A 20,690-nucleotide genomic window follows, 5' to 3' on the forward strand; every position below is an offset into this window, starting at 1 on the left:
CAGCGGACTGCAGGGCACAAAGAAGCTCCAAGGAGGCATCGCAATGGGAGAAGAGGGGTCCAGACGGCACAGGAGAGACAAGGCTCGGGGATGCCATGAGAGCCTCAGGAGGGAATCTGAGCAGACTACAGCTGTCCTTAGAGGATGAGGGCCTGAACAGAGGCATCTCAGATGGCATAGAGGAAAAAAGTGTTCTTTGGGCACAAAGATTGCAGTAGGTGAGGTTCTGAGGGAACAAGATGGGTCCAAAGTGTGCTAGAGAGCAAAAGTGTCCCAAGGGGAACCTGCATGGCCTCAGGATACATCGGGGCAGGGAGCAGAGGGATCCTGGGGGAGCCAGAGTTACAAAAGGCAGCTTGGGGACATGGTGAGGAACATGGGAGGGGAATCGGAGTAGAGTACAAACGTCCTCAGGGGACCAGGGACCGAACAGAGGCATCTGAGATGGTACAGAGGGGGAAAGAAAAGTGCTCTGGGGCACAAGAAAGGCTTAAGGAAGCAACTTAATGGGAGCAGAATGATCCCTAGGGGAGGGCAGGGAGATGAAAGAGGGATTAGGGTTCTCCCAGGCTTTGCAGGGGCATGGGGGGCACCCACTGCCCACTCTCCTGGGCCTTGCAGGGGCAAGAGGGATAGGTAGCCAGATAAAGACATGGGGGGCTAGTCAGAAGGATGGGCAAGAGAAAGAAGGACCAAGAGTAGGGCACAAAGAGTGACGCAGAGCAGCAGAGACAGAGACTAGAACAGGGACAGGCATCTAGACTGAGTTTCACTTTTATGTGAACACATGACACCTGCATGGTGTACCAGCAGCCTGGGGATCCAGCATCTCTTACGATGGCAGCACTTTCTAGTTATACTAATTTATGGTGTAGCAACTGGTGGAGAAATAAATAAGAAAACATGTTGATACCTCCTCTCCCTCAAACGCAGATAAGGACATACACATCCACACCGTCACAGATTCATTGCCTCCCTTAGAATCTCATGGTGTTGAAGGGCAATTATCTCTTTTGTTTACTGCCTTTTAAGCCCCTTATGAGAGGCTGTCCTGGTTTCAGCTAGGATAGAGTTAGTTGTCTTCCTAGTTGCTGGTACAGTGCTATGTTTTGAGTTCAGTATGAGAAGAATGTTGGTAACACTGATGTTTTCAGTTGTTGCTAAGTAATATTTAGTCTAAAGTCAAGGATTTTTCAGCTTCTGATGCCCAGCCAGCGAGAAAGGTGGAGGGGCACAGCAAGTTGGCACAGGACACAGCCAGGGCAGCTGACCCAAACTGGCCAACAGGGTATTCCATACCACATGACGTCACATCTAGTATATAAACTGGGGGGAGTGAGGGCAGGGGGATCGTCGCTCACGGACTAACTGGGCATCGATCTGCAGGTGGTGAGCAATTGCACTGTGCATCATTTGTATATTCCAACCCTTTTATTATTACTGCTGTCACTTTATTAGTGTTATCATTATTAGTTTCTTCTTTTTCTATTCTATTAAACTGTTCTTATCTCAACCCACGAGTTTTACTTCTTTTCCCAATTTTCTCCCCCATCCCACTGGGCGGGGGGGAGTGAGTGAGCCGCTGCATGGTGCTTAGTTGCTGGCTGGGGTTAAACCACAACAGAGGCATATTGCCAAAGACTCTAAACACATGAAATTAGTAGCCGTAAAGTGATTTTATTATTTTTGAAAAATGGAATGTTTCACTAACAGAAACTTTAAGTGATGTTTGACCAAGAACATGTTTATTACAAAAAAAAGAAACCAAACCGACAAGTTGACATAATATTCGGCTACAATGCAGCAGCAGTCTTGCTTTTTGTAATCACAAATTCAAGGTGACCCCAGTTAATAAAATTCACCAACATTGTCATCTGGCATTAAAAAAAAAAAAATATATATATATGTATATATATAGTGCTTTCAGTAGCGGCGGGTAAAACGGGGTTCAGCCGGCCTGTTTGTCCGCTCCTGACCCGTAAACACTCCTTGTATTCCGCTACTCTGCATTATCTGGCTCTGGTTTCCAACTTGCGTGAACCCTCCGCGCCTAAAAACAAGACCAGACAAATTGAAAATTGCCCGGAAAAGTTAATACTACCGTGACTGAGAAAAGATGTTTGCTTAGGTTTTTTTTCCTATTTGCCAATCCATAGTTAAGTGGAAGCTGAAAGTATTATTTTTCACAATTGACACAGAAATTTCTTCTTTTATACAGATCAGTCAACTATTATTAAAACATTATAAGCACTCTGACAAAGCTTCTTACCCCAACATCCCTCCTCGATTCATCACATGGCCTGGTCCTGACTGACCAGGCATGCTTCTATCACCACCTAATTTAAAAAAAAAAAAAAAAAAAAAAAAAAAAGAGAGAGAGAGACAGACAGACAGACTTTTGTGTTTTTCTACTAAAAAAGCCACCTTGTTCCCAGAATTTTATTTGCTTTCTCAGTAACGCTGTTAAAGCTCCATAGGAATTTTAACTACCGCTAGAAGTTCAGCAGCAGTAATTCATAGAAAAAACCACGATCACACTGGTAAGCAGCAAGTGTACCTTGCCATCTCTCATGATCCCGTCCCATCATTCCTCCATCCACATTTCCCTGCCATGAACGATCTTGATGCCCCTCTAACTTTCGACCATGATCTCCCCAGTCACGTCCATCTCTTAAAAAAATAAAAGAACATCTTCTAGGTGTGTCCCTTATCCATTTAGCAGCATAGGGTAAAGCCAAACACCGTACCCCATACAAAAGTGTATTAAATTGTTAATCAAGCTGTATCTATAGCCACCCAATCATTGCAATAAAAACTGGTCAAAGAGAAACAATGAGAACCTTGCTGAACAGCATCCTTCGCACAACAAAGCTCATCTTTTTCTGATCTACAGAGACATAATTAGTATTGCAGTGTACTAAAATACTCAAACATGGAACAATTCATTGACCACCATTCCTCTGGTATATTAATGTAGAACTGAACATTATGAATCTGGAATATGCCTAGCTCAACTAGCTGGTTTGAAGAAAAAACACTACAATTCCAGATGAGTCTCAGTTGCCCACAATTGCAGAGATTCTGACTCGATTTCCTTAAAACCTGACCACTAGCCACAAATGAGACTTTTGTACGCATTACTGGCGCATCCAGTACAGGACTGAATCTCATCTGTAGAAAAGAAAGTTATTTACAAGGGAACCACAGTTACGAGCTGAGCTAACTGAGCAGCACTACTTTACTCACTACAACGCTCCATTCCCTTGATGCACAGGGGAGCTACATGTGTGAATTCCTTGCTTCTCCAGATGCTCGAAGAAACTATCTGGAGAGAGGATTCACACTTGTCAAACTGCTTCCGCTGTCACCCTTCAAAGGTTCATGAAGAGTTAAAATTTTAAGAACCAACAAATCACTTCCCTGATTTCACATGCACTAACCGGGTTTGTGGAGGTATCCCTCTCCCTTCACTCATTCTTCTGTCAGACCCATAGCCACCCCAACTATCCCGGGAGTGACGATCAGGCCCTCCGTGTCGTTCATCTGGGTAATGCTGGAAGGGAAATGGTACAGAGTTATGCTAAGAATCAATACAAGATTTCTTTTAGGATTGCAAAAATTCAGCTCCTCAGAGGCTGCCTTTCTATACGCTGTCAGAAAATAAAACAGTAGCTGTCTCATTTTTTACTAGTTCCATTGTTGCTACTATGCACAGTTCACTCTAGGCATTTATTTTATTTCACAGCACAGATTCCACTCTGCTGGTGGGATGGGTTCTTCTCATTTGGTGGGATGGGTTCTTGGCTTACATTCCGGCTCCAGATTTTTAATTTTTACATAGAGTATCTGCCTACTTCCCACCTCTTCAGAAATGAAACGTTTTGTATACCAGTGTGGTACTGGTTTTCACACCTGTCCTTTTACAGTCATCTGCCTTGTCCCATTATGACACCAGTTATTTTCTACAAACCATTTAGATAAACATCAGAGAAGGGATCCCTTGCTAAGGTTAAGACACTACAGTAACTACCTCTTAATGCAATACAGACAGCTAAGATGGTTAACCAGAAAACTTATCTCCATGTACCAGCCTGAAAAGATGCTGTTCCGTAGCTCCCATCGCGCAGAGGTTTCCCCCCACCCCAATCGGTGGCTACCGCCCTAGCGAGCAGATAAGTTAATAACTTACATTCCACACATTAACATGCAAAATCAGTTGCTGTTTGAACACCTGCTCACTTTAAATCCAGTGGTGGTTGCATTTAAGAACTAAGCAGCATGTGCACTGTGTTCTTTCCACTTTGGGGTCAGTTTGTTTGGTTTTTTAACTAAAGAGGTTATTTGGGTATAACCCACCTGCCCATCTCGATCTGGTATTCCTCTCGAACTGTCTCTTCTGGAATAAAAAAAGAGAAGTTTCACTTGAACCAACACAGTAATCATAATTCTGATATCTGTATGAAATAGCTCATGAAAATTTATCTTCATTCTGCTGTAAATCTGAATCCCAATGTTTGTTTAGAGGTAAGATATTCAAATGAGTTTTTGTTTCATAGGATAGAAAGAGATCAAAATAACATCTATTAATGTAATATGGGTATGCAAGGGATCACTGAGTCATGGTCAGGTACTTGATGGTACCAAGGGAGAATACTGAGGGAACCTACCAGTATCAGAAATGAGTCACAAGCACAAGCAAAGCAGTATGGTTTTTGCCAAAGATCCTTTGAGAGCAACACAGAAGTCTCAACAGCACTATGCAGAAAGTATTTTTGCATTCTGTGGAACTAAAAGTCTGCGCTAGCTAGGCTGCAAAAATCAAAGTAGGAAAAGTTTTAAAGCAAAAGGAAATGGCTCAATCTTAGGCCAATGAACAGGGATTCATAAACCAGATTTCCATACATCTCGAAAGAAGCTGCAGGATCTCCCTCAGCATCACAGCAGACTACATTAGGACTTGGCTTATAATCTTTAAGCAGCCTCTTTCTGGTATATCCATAAATTATAGAAACACAGGATTGCAAGTACATAATAAAATTAGACATGAGAAAGGCACAAAGGTCATTTGTTTCGCTCTTCTCTTTTGGCACCCTTCAAGCCATCAGTAAGCTACAAAAAGACACCTAATTTCCATACAGGTATAGGAAGAAAAGACACTGTCTTGCTGACCTGTCCAAACAATGATCTTGGTATCGGCCACGATCCCTGTGGTCAAAGTCGTGGAAGCGGTCTTGACGACTAAATTCAGAATGATACCTATCATCCATTGCCATTCGCTTTGCCTCTGGCCAGTATGGGTCATCTCGCCTGCAAAGAAGGTCACAATTAATAGTAATCTCAAACCAATCTTCCTTTCCTGCTCTCTTGGTATCAAAACTCATTCAATCTAATTATCCAAACAATTATTTTTGATTTATAATTAAAAACCCTTGTGTGTTTAGGGGGCATCATGTTTCAGAGGAAGCTAGGTATATCGACACTATACAAAAAGCTTAATCTCAGCACATGCTGATGTGAGAAGAGAATGAGTATTTGTTTCCACTAGCAATCCTGCTTTAGAGTCAATATGCAGTTTCTATTCTTAGCCACTCCTCTTTGGGAAATAAGAATTTTAAACATGCTGTAATAAAATTCTGCTTGCAGGTATACGAGTATGACACTTGTTCTTTCTGAAGATCAATATTAAAGTGTTAAAAGGAACATATAAATAGTCTTTCAGTTGTGAGCTCCCATGACTGCTTTAGCAAGAGTACTCACAATTTACATAGGCTTTGAAATGCTCTATCTGTAACTGGATGGGGCCAAAGAGTTTGGAATCTCATCACAGTTATCGTTACCTGCCGTCAGGATCATAAGGCCTTCTCATGGCAGATCGTCGTTCTTGTTCATAGCGCAGCTGTTCCTGCTGTCGTCGCAGCTCTTCCCTCTCTCGCTGGATTCGTTCCTGTTCTCGTCTCCTTTCCTGCTCTATGTGCATTCTTTCTCTCTCCAATCTCTCCCTCTCCAACCGCTCTCTGTCAAGACGCTGCCTTTGAAATTCAAGTCGTTCTCGCTCTCTCTGGAGCCTCTGTCTTTCATCCCGCTCATGAATAGCTTGAAGACGCTGTTCTCGTTCTCGTCTCTCTCTCTCTCTAATTCAAAGAGATATTGTGTTTTCGATTAAGAATCTTAAGTCTAAGCTTTATTGCTTCTTTGTTTTGGCTGGGGTTTCTTGTTTGCTTTTTCAAGCTTCTATGTTATTCCCACCACCTGCTTAAATGTGAATGATCTCAACTAAATCACAGCTGCTTTGTTTAGGGAGGGGAAAAAAAAAAAAATTTTTTTAAAAGTCCCTACAGATGAAAGAAGCAAGGGTAAGCATTCTGCGTAACTAACACGGTATCTACTCTTAAGTCAGCTCTGGAAAAGTGTTCATAGAGCACAGCATGTCCCAAGACAGAAGTCTGACAAACAGTATTTACGAACTTCCAGGCAAAAATCAAGTATGGAAATTCAAATCTGATCCAAGTGGAACCTGAGACCTGAAAGCACCTACAAGAGTTATTATTCAACAAGTCTCCCAAAAATCATAGGCTTAGAGAAGATCGATTTCAGTAGTAAAAAACTTCATAATTTGGCATTATGTCTGTTCTGTCAATAGATTAGTACGAAATCGATCTGAGATACTGATGTCGGAGGGCCAACAGGAGACTACTTTGCAGCCTGTTCAAAACACAGATAAGGGAAGTAAAACCAAATGCCATTCCACATTTAGAGCAAAACTGGGAAAACCCACCGGCGTCTTTCCGTTTCCCTGATTTCTCGCTCCCTCTGTCTCTGGCGTTCACGTTCTCGCTGTTCTTTGATTTTATCAAACGATAAAATATCTTGCTTTTCTTTGCTCTCGGATTTGCGATCCTGGCTTTTTGTACTCTGAGTTAAATCAAAACAATAAATTAGCTGAACACAGTACATTTTTAGCTAAAATTCCTAGGTAAAAGGCCTATGTTATGCCAACCTGAACAAAACAGGCTATCGTACCTTCCCAGAGGTAAATAATGCTGGAATTCCATGGAAAAGTAGGTCGGGGAAAAGTACCCTGAATTTGGGTAGAACTTCTAAAGAGTTTAAATATATATAAATACTAGGGGCACATGATCTGACTTGCACCAGTGGCAAATGATACACCACTTTAAAGGTCACCGGTCACCACACTCATGCTCAAGGAAACACATCATCTTAACACCAGTTTCATATTGCAACTCTACTTCTTCAACTAGGACTGCAGTGACAAAAACTATAAAGAAGGTGAAGCATAAGCATTTACCTTTGCAGCATCCTTAACACCCTAATGCTTTCTAAAAAGTGATAAAAGGATAACTGTTCCCAATATGTAAGGCAAAAAAACCCTTCAACTATATGCATAGAAAGCTATTTGACACCTATTTTTACACAAAGACTTCTCTGAAAGTTCTACTCACCCTCTCTTTTGATGTAGAAGTTTTCACACTAATAACTGGTTCTCCTTTAGATTTATCCATTACCACTGTCCTTTCGGTTCCTCGACTCGCTAGAAAATAAAATACATCTGAGCATAAGTAATACACAAGACATTCAAAAATTCTTGCAAGATTTAAAAGTCAAGAAACTAAGCAGCAAAAAGTTATTTTATTGAGGTTTTAAATAACTTATGGAAGAATACTTTTATGATTTAAATAGCTTACCAAGATTTGGCCAAGTTGGGGATGGGGGCAGTAAAGCTATCACAAAATTACAGTAGTGTTTTCTAGCAGGGATGACAGTTAAAAGAAAGCAAATTTAATGTCATTCTTCTGTCTGCAAAATACATCGCTCGCCACAGTGGAGGGAAAAAAAAAAAAAAACCACACAGAACAGCACACTGTGTCAGGTCTAAACCCAGTGATAGTTCCACAGAATTCAGAGTCTACCATTTTGAGTATTTAAAGACCCATAATTATGAAAACTTTGTTGCTAAGTAACTAGTGTTCCATGTCAGAAAAAAAAGTTTTCAAGGTATTTTCTGGTGTTGTTTTTTGTTCACCAGGAAAACCTCAGTATTCCTAAGTACACTTCATGGTCTTTTTACTGAATTATGAATCACATCTAATAAGAACACTGAGATTTGCAGAAGCTGAAGTCTTCTAATCAGCCATGATTCTGAATGTTTACGCTTGTTCTTCCATTTCCTACTTAGCTGATAAAGGACCTTTTTTTTGGATGTAAAGTAGCTTTGTCACAGTCACTTATACTCTTTGTACATTTTTTTAAATTTGTTTTTTAAAACAAGTATCCTTGAAAACATTTCTGAAAGGCAGCTAGAATTACCTGATTTGCTTGCCCTAGATCTATCAGAGGATCCAGCCTTTTGTTCATCTTTCTCTTTTCCTTCTTTTTCGTCTTTTCCATCTTTTTCTGATTTCTTAGCATCATCTTTTTTGTCAGTCTTCTCCTCCTTCTTAATACCAACAGACCTATAGGTAAACTTTGCTTTAATAGAGAACCTAACAAAAAGTGCTATATAACCACTCTGATCAAGCAAACCATGTCCAAAAAAAAAAAAAAAACCCCACAAAACCCCCCCCCCCCCCCCAAACCACCCACCACAAAAAAAAAGCCTCAGAACCCTCTGGAAAATACTCTCAAAAGCCCACTCCCAATACCTTCCATGCCACTGTGCTGAAGCCAATGCATACTTGTATGTACGATTAAGAGTAGCAACCAATACTAAGCTAAAGCTGACCAAAAGTGAGAACCAACAGGTAATACTTCTGAATATTTGGAGACTTCAAGTGCTAGAAGTGAAGTCTTCTGTTCTGCCTATAAGTAAAGTTCATGCTTAGCATAGGGGGAAGAGGGCCCACCCAGGCAGAGACTGAGCTCCACCAGAAGAGCTTTTGTACACAAATACCTTAAACACCCGATGCAAGCAGGCTAGCCTGCCAAAGCATCTCCTTTGTTAAATCTTCTAAAATTTTAGGACAAAACAAAAAGTAGTAAAGCAAAATGCCTCTTTCAAAAGCAACAGACCACTTGAAAAACAAATATTGACGTATCACTCACTAACCATGTAAACAGCCTATCAAAAACAGATAAAATTCTGGAAATATTTGCCAGTTAAAAGAGCAGGCCAAGCCAGAGTCAGATCAGAGGACGAATGATTCTGATAAAAATAATGGTTTATCCAAAAACCAGTTGATTGGATATCTCCTGATATAACTTAAGTTTTGATACTAAACCCTGAAAAGCTCCTTATTTCTGAACAGAGGGCCAATTAAGCAGCACTTACTGCTGTAGAACACTAATTCAAAATTTTCAAGTATTACTCCTATTTCAGATGCAGTATGAAGTGGCAAATTGAGATTTATTACAGTTACTGTTCACTATGGTCACGTGGCTGCATTTCAAATGCGTGGCCTTTAAACATAGAGAAACACCAAAAAAACACTTTACTTCTCAGATTTGGACTCTGCAGAATGGTGCCTGTCTTTTTCCTTCCTTGCTTCACCTTCCTTTTTGTCTGAAGGCTTTTTCCCAGCTGGTTCATTTTTTGCCTAGAATTTTAGCCAGAAATATTTTTATAAGAAGAGACAGACCTTAAACTTGTACACTTTTATTTTCATTACTCTCTCACGGAATAGCTACCACTTACCTTTTCCACAGAAATCATTTTTCCATGCAGCTCTGTTCTGTGGAGATGATTAATACACTTAGTGGCTTCCTCCGATGTTGACATTGTAACAAAGCCATAACAGCGAGCACCAGGACTGCGAGCATTTGTCACTACTTTTGCACCGACCACCTTTGGGAAAAAAATAACTCTGTTTGCAGATCTGTTGCCAAATAAATTCTAACTTAATCACCATTTGAGCAACTCTGTCTACCAGTACCACGCAGTATAGTGCCAATCCACTTTTAAAAGGAAAGATATATGCTCGGCACACAACATTCCATCAGCATTCTCAGAAGACAAAGTTGCTAGGCTCATCCGACAGGCAGCAAAGGAAGGGTTATCATTTTAACTTGACCTCTACACTGTTGGGCCAACCGTGTTCTAGAAGTGCCTCACTAAATACTATTTCACAGAATATGATGTGAACAGCTTTTACACCCAAGTCAACAGCAATACAAACACAGCTGAAAAGGTTCACATTTAAGATTATTCCACATGTGTTCTGAAGAGTATAAAACAAACATAAAATTCCATGAAACAGATAAATCTGATTGTGGAACAGATTGTTGATACAGCTCTGCTGAAAAAGAGACCGCCATAATAACCAGCTCAGAAAATTCATCTTCAATTTGCTGAGCAGGTCACTAACTTAAGGAAGACATATATATGCAGATGTATTGGGTTTGTGTGGCAAGGTTTTGGTAGCAGGGGGGCTACAGGGGTGGTTTCTGTGAGAAGCTGCTAGAAGTTTTCCCTATGTCCAACAGAGCCAATAACAGCCGGCTGTAAGACGGACCCACCGCTGGCCAAGGCCGAGCCAATCAGCGACAGTGGTAGCACCTCTGTGATAACATATTTAAGAAGGGAAAAAATGTTGTTGCAGCAGAGAAACTGCAGCCAGAGAGAGGAGTGAGAAGATGTAAGAGAAACACCCCTGCAGATACCAAGGTCAGTGAAGAAGGAGAGGGAGGAGTTGCTCCAGGCGCCAGAGCAGAGATTCCCCTACAGCCCATGGTGAAGGTCATAGTGAGGCAGGCTGTCCGCCTGCAGCCCATGGAGGTCCACGGTGGAGCAGATATCCACCTGCAGCCCATGGAAGACCCCACGCTGGAGCACGTGGATGCCCAAAGAAGGCTGTGACCCCGTGGGAAGCCGGCTCTGGAGCAGGGTCCTGGCAAGACCTGCAGAGCCGGGGAAAGAGGAGCCCATGTTGGGGCAGGTTTTCTGGTAGGACTTGTGACCCTATGGGGGACCCATGCCGGAGCAGTGTGCTCCTGAAGGACTGCAGCTCTGTGGAAGGGACCCATGCCAGAGCAGTTCATGGAGAACTGTCTCCCATGGGAGGGACCCCATGCTGGAGCAGGGGAAGAGTGTGAGGAGTCCTGCCCCTGAAGAGGATGGAGCAGCAGAGACATGTGATGAACTGACCGTAACCCCCATTCCCCCTCCCCCTGTGCTGCTGGGGATGGGGTAGGTAGACAATTTGGGAGTGAAGCTGTGCCCAGAAAGAAGGGAGGGGTGGGGGGATGGTGTTTTAAGATTTGATTTTATTTCTCACTACCCTACTCTGGTTTGATTGGCAATAAAGTTAATTCTCCCTAAGTTCAGTCTGTTTTGCCCGTGACAGTAATTGCTGAGTGATTTCTCCCTGTCCTTATCTCGACCCACGAGCCTTTTGTTATATTCTCTCTTCCCTGTCCAGTTGAGGAGGGGGAGCAATTGAGCAGCTTTAGTGGGCACCTGATATCCAGCTAGGGTCAACCACCACAGCAGCAGGGGTGTAATAATAATTAAAAAAATCCTACCACCACTTTGTCTTTTCTTACAGGACACCTCTGCTAGTTTTTATCCACAGTTGATGATCTCTGACAGCACAGAGGCACATTTATATTACATTCAGAAATTTATTAGGAGGAAGGGGAGATGGTCATGGAAAGAGTTCCCTTCCACAACTTCTGGTCTCATATCCTAGCTGGCACTGAAGAACAAATGGAAGACTGCCCTCAAAAGCTAGATTTCTCAAAGGAATACCCCTTGAAATGAAACAGTTTAATACAGCATTAACTATCACTGGACACCCAAGAGGTATAATTAGACTATAGCGTACTAGATGATGACCCACCAGTCTCTCCTGTCGAGAATTGCCTCATTTTTACACATATCTGGACAGAGATTCTCTTAAATCTGGATTTCTGCCCGTCCACCCGCCCCCCACCTCCCTCCATTGCAGACAACCTTCTTTATGAAGTATGCTACTTTCAGGTACAGTTTCAAAAGAACACAAAGTTAAGTGCTTAGCCCACCCAGTTTTTTATTAGGAAAAATAAGAGCTAAATTTAAGATCATCCTTTTAAACTGATAAAATGGTTTGTTAATTTACATATCCACTACATACCTTTCCATACTTGCTGAAAAGATTCTTCAAGTCTGTAGCTCTAGTAGAGGATGAAAGTCCACTAACCCACAAATTTCTGCCAGAACCACTACCCACACGGCCTAAGGTACAAAAAAAGCCAAACATAAAAAACTATGTAGCACAAGAATGCAACAGTGAAAAAGTATTGCCCTATAACCCCCCTTTTTTTCCTTCATAAAGTTCTTCAAATGCAATTCTATCTCTACCTCTTTCAATCAATTTTAAAATAGACATATTGCAGCCTGCAAAAATGAACTTCTGAACTCCATACTTGATGTGCATTTGAATAGTCTGAATGAGTTTTCATCTACATATTGTCTTCCTACACTTCAATCACTTATGAGAATTATACAGTATTAAATGTTAATTCACAAGAGACTTTTTAAAAAAAAAAAAAAAAAAAACAAACACAACTTCGACGGTTAATAAGGTTACAGAAATTACACGAACCGAAATTTACAATTCATGCTTTGAAGGCCTATGTTACAACTGCATTGAGGGTTCACTGAATTAACAGTCCCCACCAGAATTGCCACACAGAGTATAAACCTATAGACTTAGGCATCTGTTGAGATTCTTCAGACAAATCCTGGTCTTGCTGGTACCTATCACCATTCACAAAGCTAGTGGGACTCCAATGTAATTACTACAGTGAAGACATATGCATGCTTAGGGACTTAACAAGACACAAAAAATAAGCAAAGCAAGTAAGGCAAGTCAAAAAGTGAGCAGAACTGTTACCCCAGTCACTCCTTTGAATGGTTACTTACTAAAACTGACCAACAAGTAATGGTTAGATTTGACCCCATAACATTTTTTTCCAAGTCATTTGTACAGTTTTTTTAAAAAAACATACCTTTCTCATCTTTTGAGATTATCTTTGTATCTCTGTCCTCCTCAACAGGGCTAAAGACAAAACACCACGTTATTCAACCAATCATATGCAAAAAGAACATTCATTTTAGATTGTGCACTAAAATTGGATACCTACCAGTAAATTAGTTCTGAAATAAACTCTATCTTTGCAAATTTATAGAAGAGTGACAGGAAATATGGGATTCATATCCTTAAACAGACAATTCTGTTTTGCAGATGACAGAAATAAGAGTAATTTAAGAAAACAACCTTTGAAGGTTGAGGAAGGAAAGAAATCAAACCCTCTGTGTTTAAAAAAAAAATAAAAATATCTGCACATGGAGAAATAAAACAGACTCTTTAGCAATAGGCTACAATTTCATCAGTCTCGGTGGCCAATTGAAGGAAACAGCTTATTCGCATCACTTAAGGACCAATGAAAAAAAGATAGCATCTGGTCTATAACGGAGAAAAAACAAACCTCTTTTTCTGATCACCGCCCTCACTGGTTGAGGACTCTTTAGTAGCAGGGGATTCCTCAGAATTAGCTTTGTCTTCTGTTTTCTTGGCATCTTCTTTGCTACCTTTGGCTTCAGGACCTGCGCCTTTTTCCGCTGTTTCCCCACTAGAGGCTTCCAGGCCTTGGGAGCGTTTGCTACTCTGATCGCTTAGGGTCTCTACTACTAAAGATTCAGAGTCCGGTTTCTCTTCCTCTATTGTCTGTTCACTTGTCTCCCCTTTTGCTACAACTAAACGCTTTGCTTCCTTCCTTGCCATAGCTTGTGCCGATTTGCTGTCCAAATCTAAAGCATCTTCCTCCAACTGAGCGGCAGCAAGAGCGTCCTCTTCCTCCGCTAGCCTCTTGCCTGGCACCACGTTACTTGCTTCCTGTGCATGTGGCCGCTCCGCTTCGGAAGTTTCTTCGTTAAGTAGTTCAGATTTACAAGTTTCCCCCAAAATGTCGAGTATTTTCTCATTTTCTACGGATTTAACAGGAATAGAATGGCACAAGATTTAATCACCAGGGAAATACAGCAATCACAAATGTGGAACTGGCATGGCTGCCACACTAACACCAAGAGAACTTCTAAGCTACACAGAGATTGGAAAACCCTAGTGTACACAGTGTTACAAGTACTACGCTAACCGCTCTCTGACAAACTACCAAATCAGCCCTAAAATGTTAACAGGGAAGAAAAATGCCCCCACAGATTTAACAAAAACCTTCTGGCTGATCCTTGATATTCTTCATGAAATCGTTCAGCTCTGTTTCTTCTCTAGTTAGCTTCCAGAGTCCGAGATGCTTAACTGAACGTATCAAGGCACTGAGAGTTCAATTTCCAAATTTCTGTGAAGTTCTTTTAGCAGACAGTCCAACATGAGAACTGGGCATCTTCTGATGATGCATGAGTGCATTTGCAGTCCAGAAAGTGAATAGGATCTGTAGAAAATTCCTGTGATGACGGTGTATTCCTTCTTCAGAAGTCCAGTCACTCTTTAATTTCTGTTCTGTACCAAAGCTTTGTATTACCTACGCTCCTGTATTTATATTTATAGAACTACAGTACAGTGTGATATCACAAGATCTGTTTTCAGAACCTTTAAGTGTTTAAGGCTCATTCCTTAAATCCACTGTCAGTAACAGTTGTATGGAATCATTTCATCACATTAAATACATGTGTTCAAAAAAGCAGTTATTCACAGATCTGGTGATATGACTGGGTTTCCAATCTCTATGACCCTACATGACCTGGACTGTCCACCATAACAACGTACACTACAGTAACGCATTTAAAAAAGAAAAATCAAACAAAAAAAACCAAAACAATCAGGGACACAAAAAGAATTAAATGAAGAATGAAACTCTTTCAACGCCCAGGACTTTTTTTTTTTTTTAATTTAAACAAAACCAAAACAAACAAAAAAAACCACACCAACAAAAACACAAGAACAAAAAAACAGTACCTGGCTCCAAAGGTAACTCTTCAAGTTCCTGCAGTGAAAAAGATTAAAAAAAGGAGAAATATCACTATTTCATAAGAAGTCAAGATGTTATTCTGAATGACATCTCTCATCCCCCCAAGACAGGAGAGAATTTAGGAAAAGAGTTACCATAATTTAGCCTATTTCAGCTTTGAAAACATTGAATTTTAAATAAATTTCTCACAAGAAGGTTTAAAATTATTTTTTTAACGTCTTCCAAGTTTTACGAAATGTGTAAAAACTTCAGTATTTCTCAAATTCAGACACCTGTTGAACACACGGTACACACTTGCATGGGTAAATAAATCAATAAATATAAGCAGCATAGAGCAAAGCTTATCTTCATGTTATCCTTCTCTAAAGTCTACTTCACGAAGTCTGCTTTCTGAAAACAGGATCGATAGAAACACCAGCTTCACCTGGAGCTACAAGTGTCCTTAACCTACCATGAGTGATCTGGAAACAAGGCCAGTATTTCAGGAATAGATCAGTTTCAGCTTTCTTGTCAACATAGGATATGTACATCTTTAATGGAAGCTATATATAATGTAAAGCACTGAGTTGGTTTATACAACAAATAGGAAGAATCCAATCTACCACCCAAACTCAGTGTGATATATACATCATATATATATATAAAAATATATACATAACCTGATAAATACATATATCTTTGTCCATATGATTAAATTAGAAAGGTATTAGCTCCTATTCTTTGCAGAATAATGCACCTACTATGTACTACATGTACATATAGTGTTTCACCATACAGTTTATATGGCATATTTTATGCCTTTTTGTTTGTAAAGAAAAGTTGGTTACAATTTACCTTTATTATGGTTAAATCAGACGAAGAAGCATCTAAACTGTTTCCAACATCTTCAACCTCTACCTTTAAAAAGTAAACAGAAGACATTTTGTTATCTACAAAAGAACAGTATTGTGAATGAAATCTGAATGAGAAATCAAAGATTTTGTTTTCACTGGCAACCAATATTAAGCAAATATACCTAGCATCCAAAACAACTAATAAGGGTAAAAACTGACCAATGATCCCCATGCCTCTTCCCAATCCCCACTGACTGAATAAGCTTTCTCATTACCTCTCAATTATGTTGGTCGGCTCACAAAAATCTTTTAAGGATGGGGATACCAACAGCAAACTTTCTCTTACTCTTTGTTTGTTATTTACAGCAACAACATAGAGCCAAAAAGTCTATGGGACTCAATAACTGTTTCCTTTGCTGATAAAAGAGGACCACAAGAGCTGCCCTGGACTCTGTTAATTTAGTCACTGAAAAAAACTACTTTCTGGGTATTTCTATTTGACTTGTGTGGGGCAGGGATATGGTTGGGGATAGGGCGTTAAGCTTATTTCTGCAACTTTCAGATTTGGGGGGGGACGGGGGACACCACCCAACTTTAGAATCTTGTAGTCCAGACTGATGACACAATGTGCACACACAACAAAGAGCTATACTTCCCTCTTAGATGGGGCAGAAATAACTTACTTTCTTCAAATGCTTTGTTGTACTTTTCAGGAGATAAACACTTGACTTTGGGGAAAAAAAAATTATCTTCTAGCCCAGATGGCCAGTGTCATATAAGCAGTGCAGCAGCCAAACACAGAAAGCCAACATAAAAATACTTTCAACAACTGAGTAACTGCAAGATCCTGTCTTAACAAAAAAATAACCTAGAATATATTTCCCAGAATGTTGCTGTTCAGCTGAAGTAAAGTAAATAAGGCTACAGCATTTGTATGCCTCACATGTCCTCCTAAACAAAGATATGAAAATGGGAATGTAAACATAAGATGAAGCAGAGACTTCAAAGCATGATTAAAACAAACGCTTTCTGGTTTACTATTAATTTGTACAGTCATATGTGTAGAAACAACATCTAAGCATTTTAAAATCAAGAACGCTATTTCCACAAATATGTAAAAGAAGAAAAAGCAATGACCATGAGAACTGGTAGAGCCCAAAATTGTTTCAAATACTCTTTAGCTACTGTTTTGCTATTTAATTAAAAAAAGAAAAATTTAAAAAAGTAAAAAATAATCTGATTCCACACACATAAGAGATGCATACCATCACTACTGGTATTTCTCTTGATTCTTCTTTAATTTCTGAAAACTGTGGGGATGCCTCCAAGTTACCTACAGCATATTCTGTAGGCTGATCTGGAAGTTCTTTCACTTCTGCATCAGCATTTTCTTTACTATCAGATAGTGAGTCAAGCATATTATCAGCACTGTACTCCTCTCCGCAATCTACCGCATTGCCATTATCTATTTCAGCTTCATCTAACACACTAATATCCATCATGTCAATATCCTGCAAGTTATCCAAACTTGCTTCAATATCCTCCTGTAAAAAGAAAAAAAGCATATATAATAGTCATTGTAACTTGAAAGCAATGCTATCATTACTTCGCTTCAAACACAGCCTCACATACCTGTCCATCTCCCGAATCCTCTTCCAGGCCATTATCTTCTACTCCCTCTTCATCTGGTCTACGTCCTAACAACATTATGATCGTTAGAATGAAAAGAAGGTAACAATATGTATCCTTCAAGTTTTATTTTTTCATCAGAGTTGGTATTCCATTCAGTTTAGTTATCTGCTTTTTCCTTATTTTCCACAACTGAGTGTTCATATACCATCCCAGTTCAGTAACTGAGAACCATGCTACAGTCCGAGGTCTGTCATGAGTTCAGGAAGCACCGCTGTGCACTCCCCAGAACAACTGGCTCAGCTGAGATTGCAGTAATTTATTATCTCAACCCTTCATTTCCTTAGACATTTACTAGAAGGAGAAAAGAAAAACAGCAACCAAACGAAAAACCCAACACAAAACAATGAAAAAAACCTGCTGTACATGTTAAGCATTACTGCAGTGCTCCATTCACCAGCTGGACACATATCAGAACTGACATTACAGAAAACAGTATACTCATTTCAGCACCAAATAGTAACTCCTCAAACTTAGCTCTAAGTTATTTTTTCATCTTTTATGAATGTTATTTTCCTCAAAAACTACAAGCACGTTATAATAAAAAAGGGAAAGGGGGTTTAGAGCTAAGGGGAACGTCTCATCTATTTCCATCCCAACACTAAAAGTGCTATAACATACGTTAGGTGTTCTTCTGAGATTTGAAAATGAACGTTATTACCAAAGATCTCTCTGCTTTTACCCACAGTTGTGACATTTGTTCTCTTTCCAGTTAAGATTTCACATTTTAGTTTGCAAGCAAATGTAGTATCACCCCAAATTGGGTGCAATGACAAAAATCTGGGTGAAACAAATTAGTTGGCAAAACATTCAAGCTTCATCTCACAAATTTGTACCTTTTCTGTAAATCAAAATGAGTAATTTAATTAAAATCCTTCATCTAAACTAGTTATTCTGCTCAGCTCTAATACAAAAGTAAGTTTCAACATTATCTGATGACAAAGATCAAACTGTGCTAATTAAGTAATTTCAGAAAAAATAGCAGTTATTTTTTAAAAATAAGAATTATGTAAGACTATGTGAAAGCCTTAAAAACATATCCAATTTCAGATATTGATTAAAAACTAGCCTTCTGGAGAGAAAAATGAGACTGCTATTAGCCAGAAAGCATAAGCATAAGACACTACAGAGGTTATTTTGAATTTGCTAGAAACTCTGCATTTCTACCTCAAAAAAAAACCCTTTGCATTTCTCAAAAGTAAAGGTACAGACACATAAAAAACCAATTATCTATTTTAAAAACAATGCTGCGGCTTCAGCATTACTTAGTAATGCCTGCTACAAATTTCAGGGAACTCTGACAACAAACCAACAGATCCTTTGAGTGGACCAGTTCCTGCCTTATTACATTACATGAAGTTCTGTAAGTGACCGTTAAGTTTAATACCATACCACCCACCCCTAGAAGATTCAACTGTGCTTGATTTCTTCCAGAGAACCAGTTTTACCCAAATCTGGCTCAGGCAAGTAACATTAGCTATAGCTTTGAGACTGCAAAACATTCAACAACAGTGCCAAAATTAAACCAAGCACTTTTCCAAAAGAAAAAGCAGACTTCAGAAAAAAGATTAGCAAAGTTCCATTTCACGAGTAAGAGTTGCTAGAAAACTCAAAGGGGACAGGGTGGAGATCCTCTCTAACTGCCCTGTACCTTTGCTGCTTCTTTTTGGAGTTTTCTTCATGATATTTTCTGAAACCACTGGAATTTCATCAGGATTCCCCCCTTCCTCCTCAATAGCCTATTAAGGGGAAAAGATAAAGACAGATATCAAGACAGACATAAAAATGTCATCTGTGCATTTCTGTTGAGTTTAAGAGCTGAACACCAGAGGCAGAAAAAACACAGAAACAAGAATCTAGTGCTTTGAATCAGACAGCAGCAACTTGGATATGCAAACCAAAGACCACCAGATCAAATCAACAAGCACACAGTAAACAGTAACATGTTGGTATAAAGTTTCTGGAAAGCTGTCAGCAGCGTAACCTATAGACAAAAAAAAGTCTATCCTACAGCGTTTGCAACAGTGCAGATACCCGGGGCGTTGTGACAGAGTAAGAACCTCAGATCTAGGAGACAGAAAGCATCAGTTCAATGAAGGCAGTCCGCATGCTACTAACATACCAAACATTCTGATGAGGATACAGTGTACAGGCTACCAGCTAGAAAGCCACAAAAAAATCAGTATGCAGCAAAAAGCTTAGCAGACAGTGTATAGAACTGTAAATCCAGGAGCTCAATGCATGGCGGAAAGCCCAGTGAGGCATGAGGCTAGAAACACTTGGGCCGAGTGCCACGGCAGACACGCTGTGCTGTGCAGGTCTAGGAAATCGGAGGGGGCTCGCTGCATCGATGGAAACGCCAGACTTCGACACATGCACCCCACCGCTATTACCTAAGACCGGCGGTCTCAGGGGCGAGCCTAGGACGGCCAAGTACGGGGCCACGGCCGCCACGCACGGAATGCTCGCACTGGGCCTGGAGGGCTCCACGGAACCACCCCCAGAGCCCGGCGCACGCCCCCTGGTCCCCGCAGCCCCATTCCCTCCGCTCTACGGCCGTTTGGCGCCATTTTCCTCAACAGTGCCTGGCGGGCTAGAGTGGCGCAGGCGCCGGCTACGCCTCCCCCTCAAGCAGCCCCAGCGCGTCTCCCTGCTCACCTTCCTGAGCCGCTCCATGAGGACGCTCTTGTTTCCACTACTGTCCAAATTGCGGCGCTTGAGTTCAGCCCGCAAGTCTATCACGCGCAGCTCGCTCAGCCGCCGCCGGTTTTCAGACTCCGAACTGGAGACTCCAGACCCACCCAGGGACGCAGATTCTCCCTGCCCGGCCGCTAACTGACTCTCCGCCATGGGGCCGTTGTTTCGACTCGCACGCACGGAGCACGGCGGGATAAAAACCACGGCGAAAAGCCGCAGTTGCACCACAAAATGGTGGCAAAAACGAGACGCGCCAAAGGGAAAAGGGGAGGGAAGGAAAGGAACCGCAGCCCGCACGCGCGTTGACCAGAAGGCCCGAAACGGCTGCACACATGCGTAGATGAACCTCCCCGCTCTGGCGCAGCCTATTGCAGGTGCGCATGCGCACTAGTTCCTTTGACTGCCTCACCGCAAATGCGCAACCGCAGTCTGTTTCGGCCCTCGGACCCATGCGCGAGAGCTCGCGAGCTGTCCTTGGATGCGGGCGACGCCGTCTGCGCCTGCGCAAGAGTTGTCATTCACGTTTCCTTCCAGGCCCCGCCTTCCCCCCCC

General features: G+C 41.0%; 1 protein-coding gene across 5 annotated transcripts; it reads right to left on the reverse strand.

The window, feature by feature from the left end:
- Positions 1 to 1,657: 1,657 nt before the first annotated feature.
- Positions 1,658 to 20,668, reverse strand: LOC115348807 (scaffold attachment factor B1-like). 5 transcript variants are annotated; one of them, XM_030032092.2, is made up of 21 exons: positions 20,100 to 20,668; positions 19,093 to 19,180; positions 17,385 to 17,449; positions 17,018 to 17,296; positions 15,754 to 15,816; positions 14,907 to 14,934; positions 13,423 to 13,921; positions 12,943 to 12,992; positions 12,066 to 12,166; positions 9,650 to 9,799; positions 9,451 to 9,551; positions 8,326 to 8,471; positions 7,461 to 7,549; positions 6,776 to 6,912; positions 5,838 to 6,131; positions 5,170 to 5,307; positions 4,357 to 4,396; positions 3,441 to 3,553; positions 2,558 to 2,670; positions 2,270 to 2,336; positions 1,658 to 2,050 (listed from the first exon to the last, which is right to left on the reverse strand). In XM_030032092.2, exons 1-21 carry the CDS (start codon positions 20,289 to 20,291, stop codon positions 1,924 to 1,926), a joined length of 2,880 nt encoding a protein of 959 aa, XP_029887952.1. In that variant the 5' UTR covers positions 20,292 to 20,668; the 3' UTR covers positions 1,658 to 1,923. The 5 variants fall into 5 exon arrangements, 4 of the variants coding, with proteins under 4 accessions (XP_029887952.1, XP_029887953.1, XP_040983578.1 ...); XR_003925935.2 differs by lacking the exon at positions 2,558 to 2,670 and having other exon boundaries at positions 20,100 to 20,666; XM_030032093.2 differs by lacking the exon at positions 17,018 to 17,296 and having other exon boundaries at positions 20,100 to 20,667.
- Between the last annotated feature and the right edge of the window lie 22 nt (positions 20,669 to 20,690).

Source organism: Aquila chrysaetos, chromosome 12, assembly GCF_900496995.4.
Source record: "Aquila chrysaetos chrysaetos chromosome 12, bAquChr1.4, whole genome shotgun sequence".
Lineage (NCBI taxonomy): Eukaryota > Metazoa > Chordata > Aves > Accipitriformes > Accipitridae > Aquila > Aquila chrysaetos.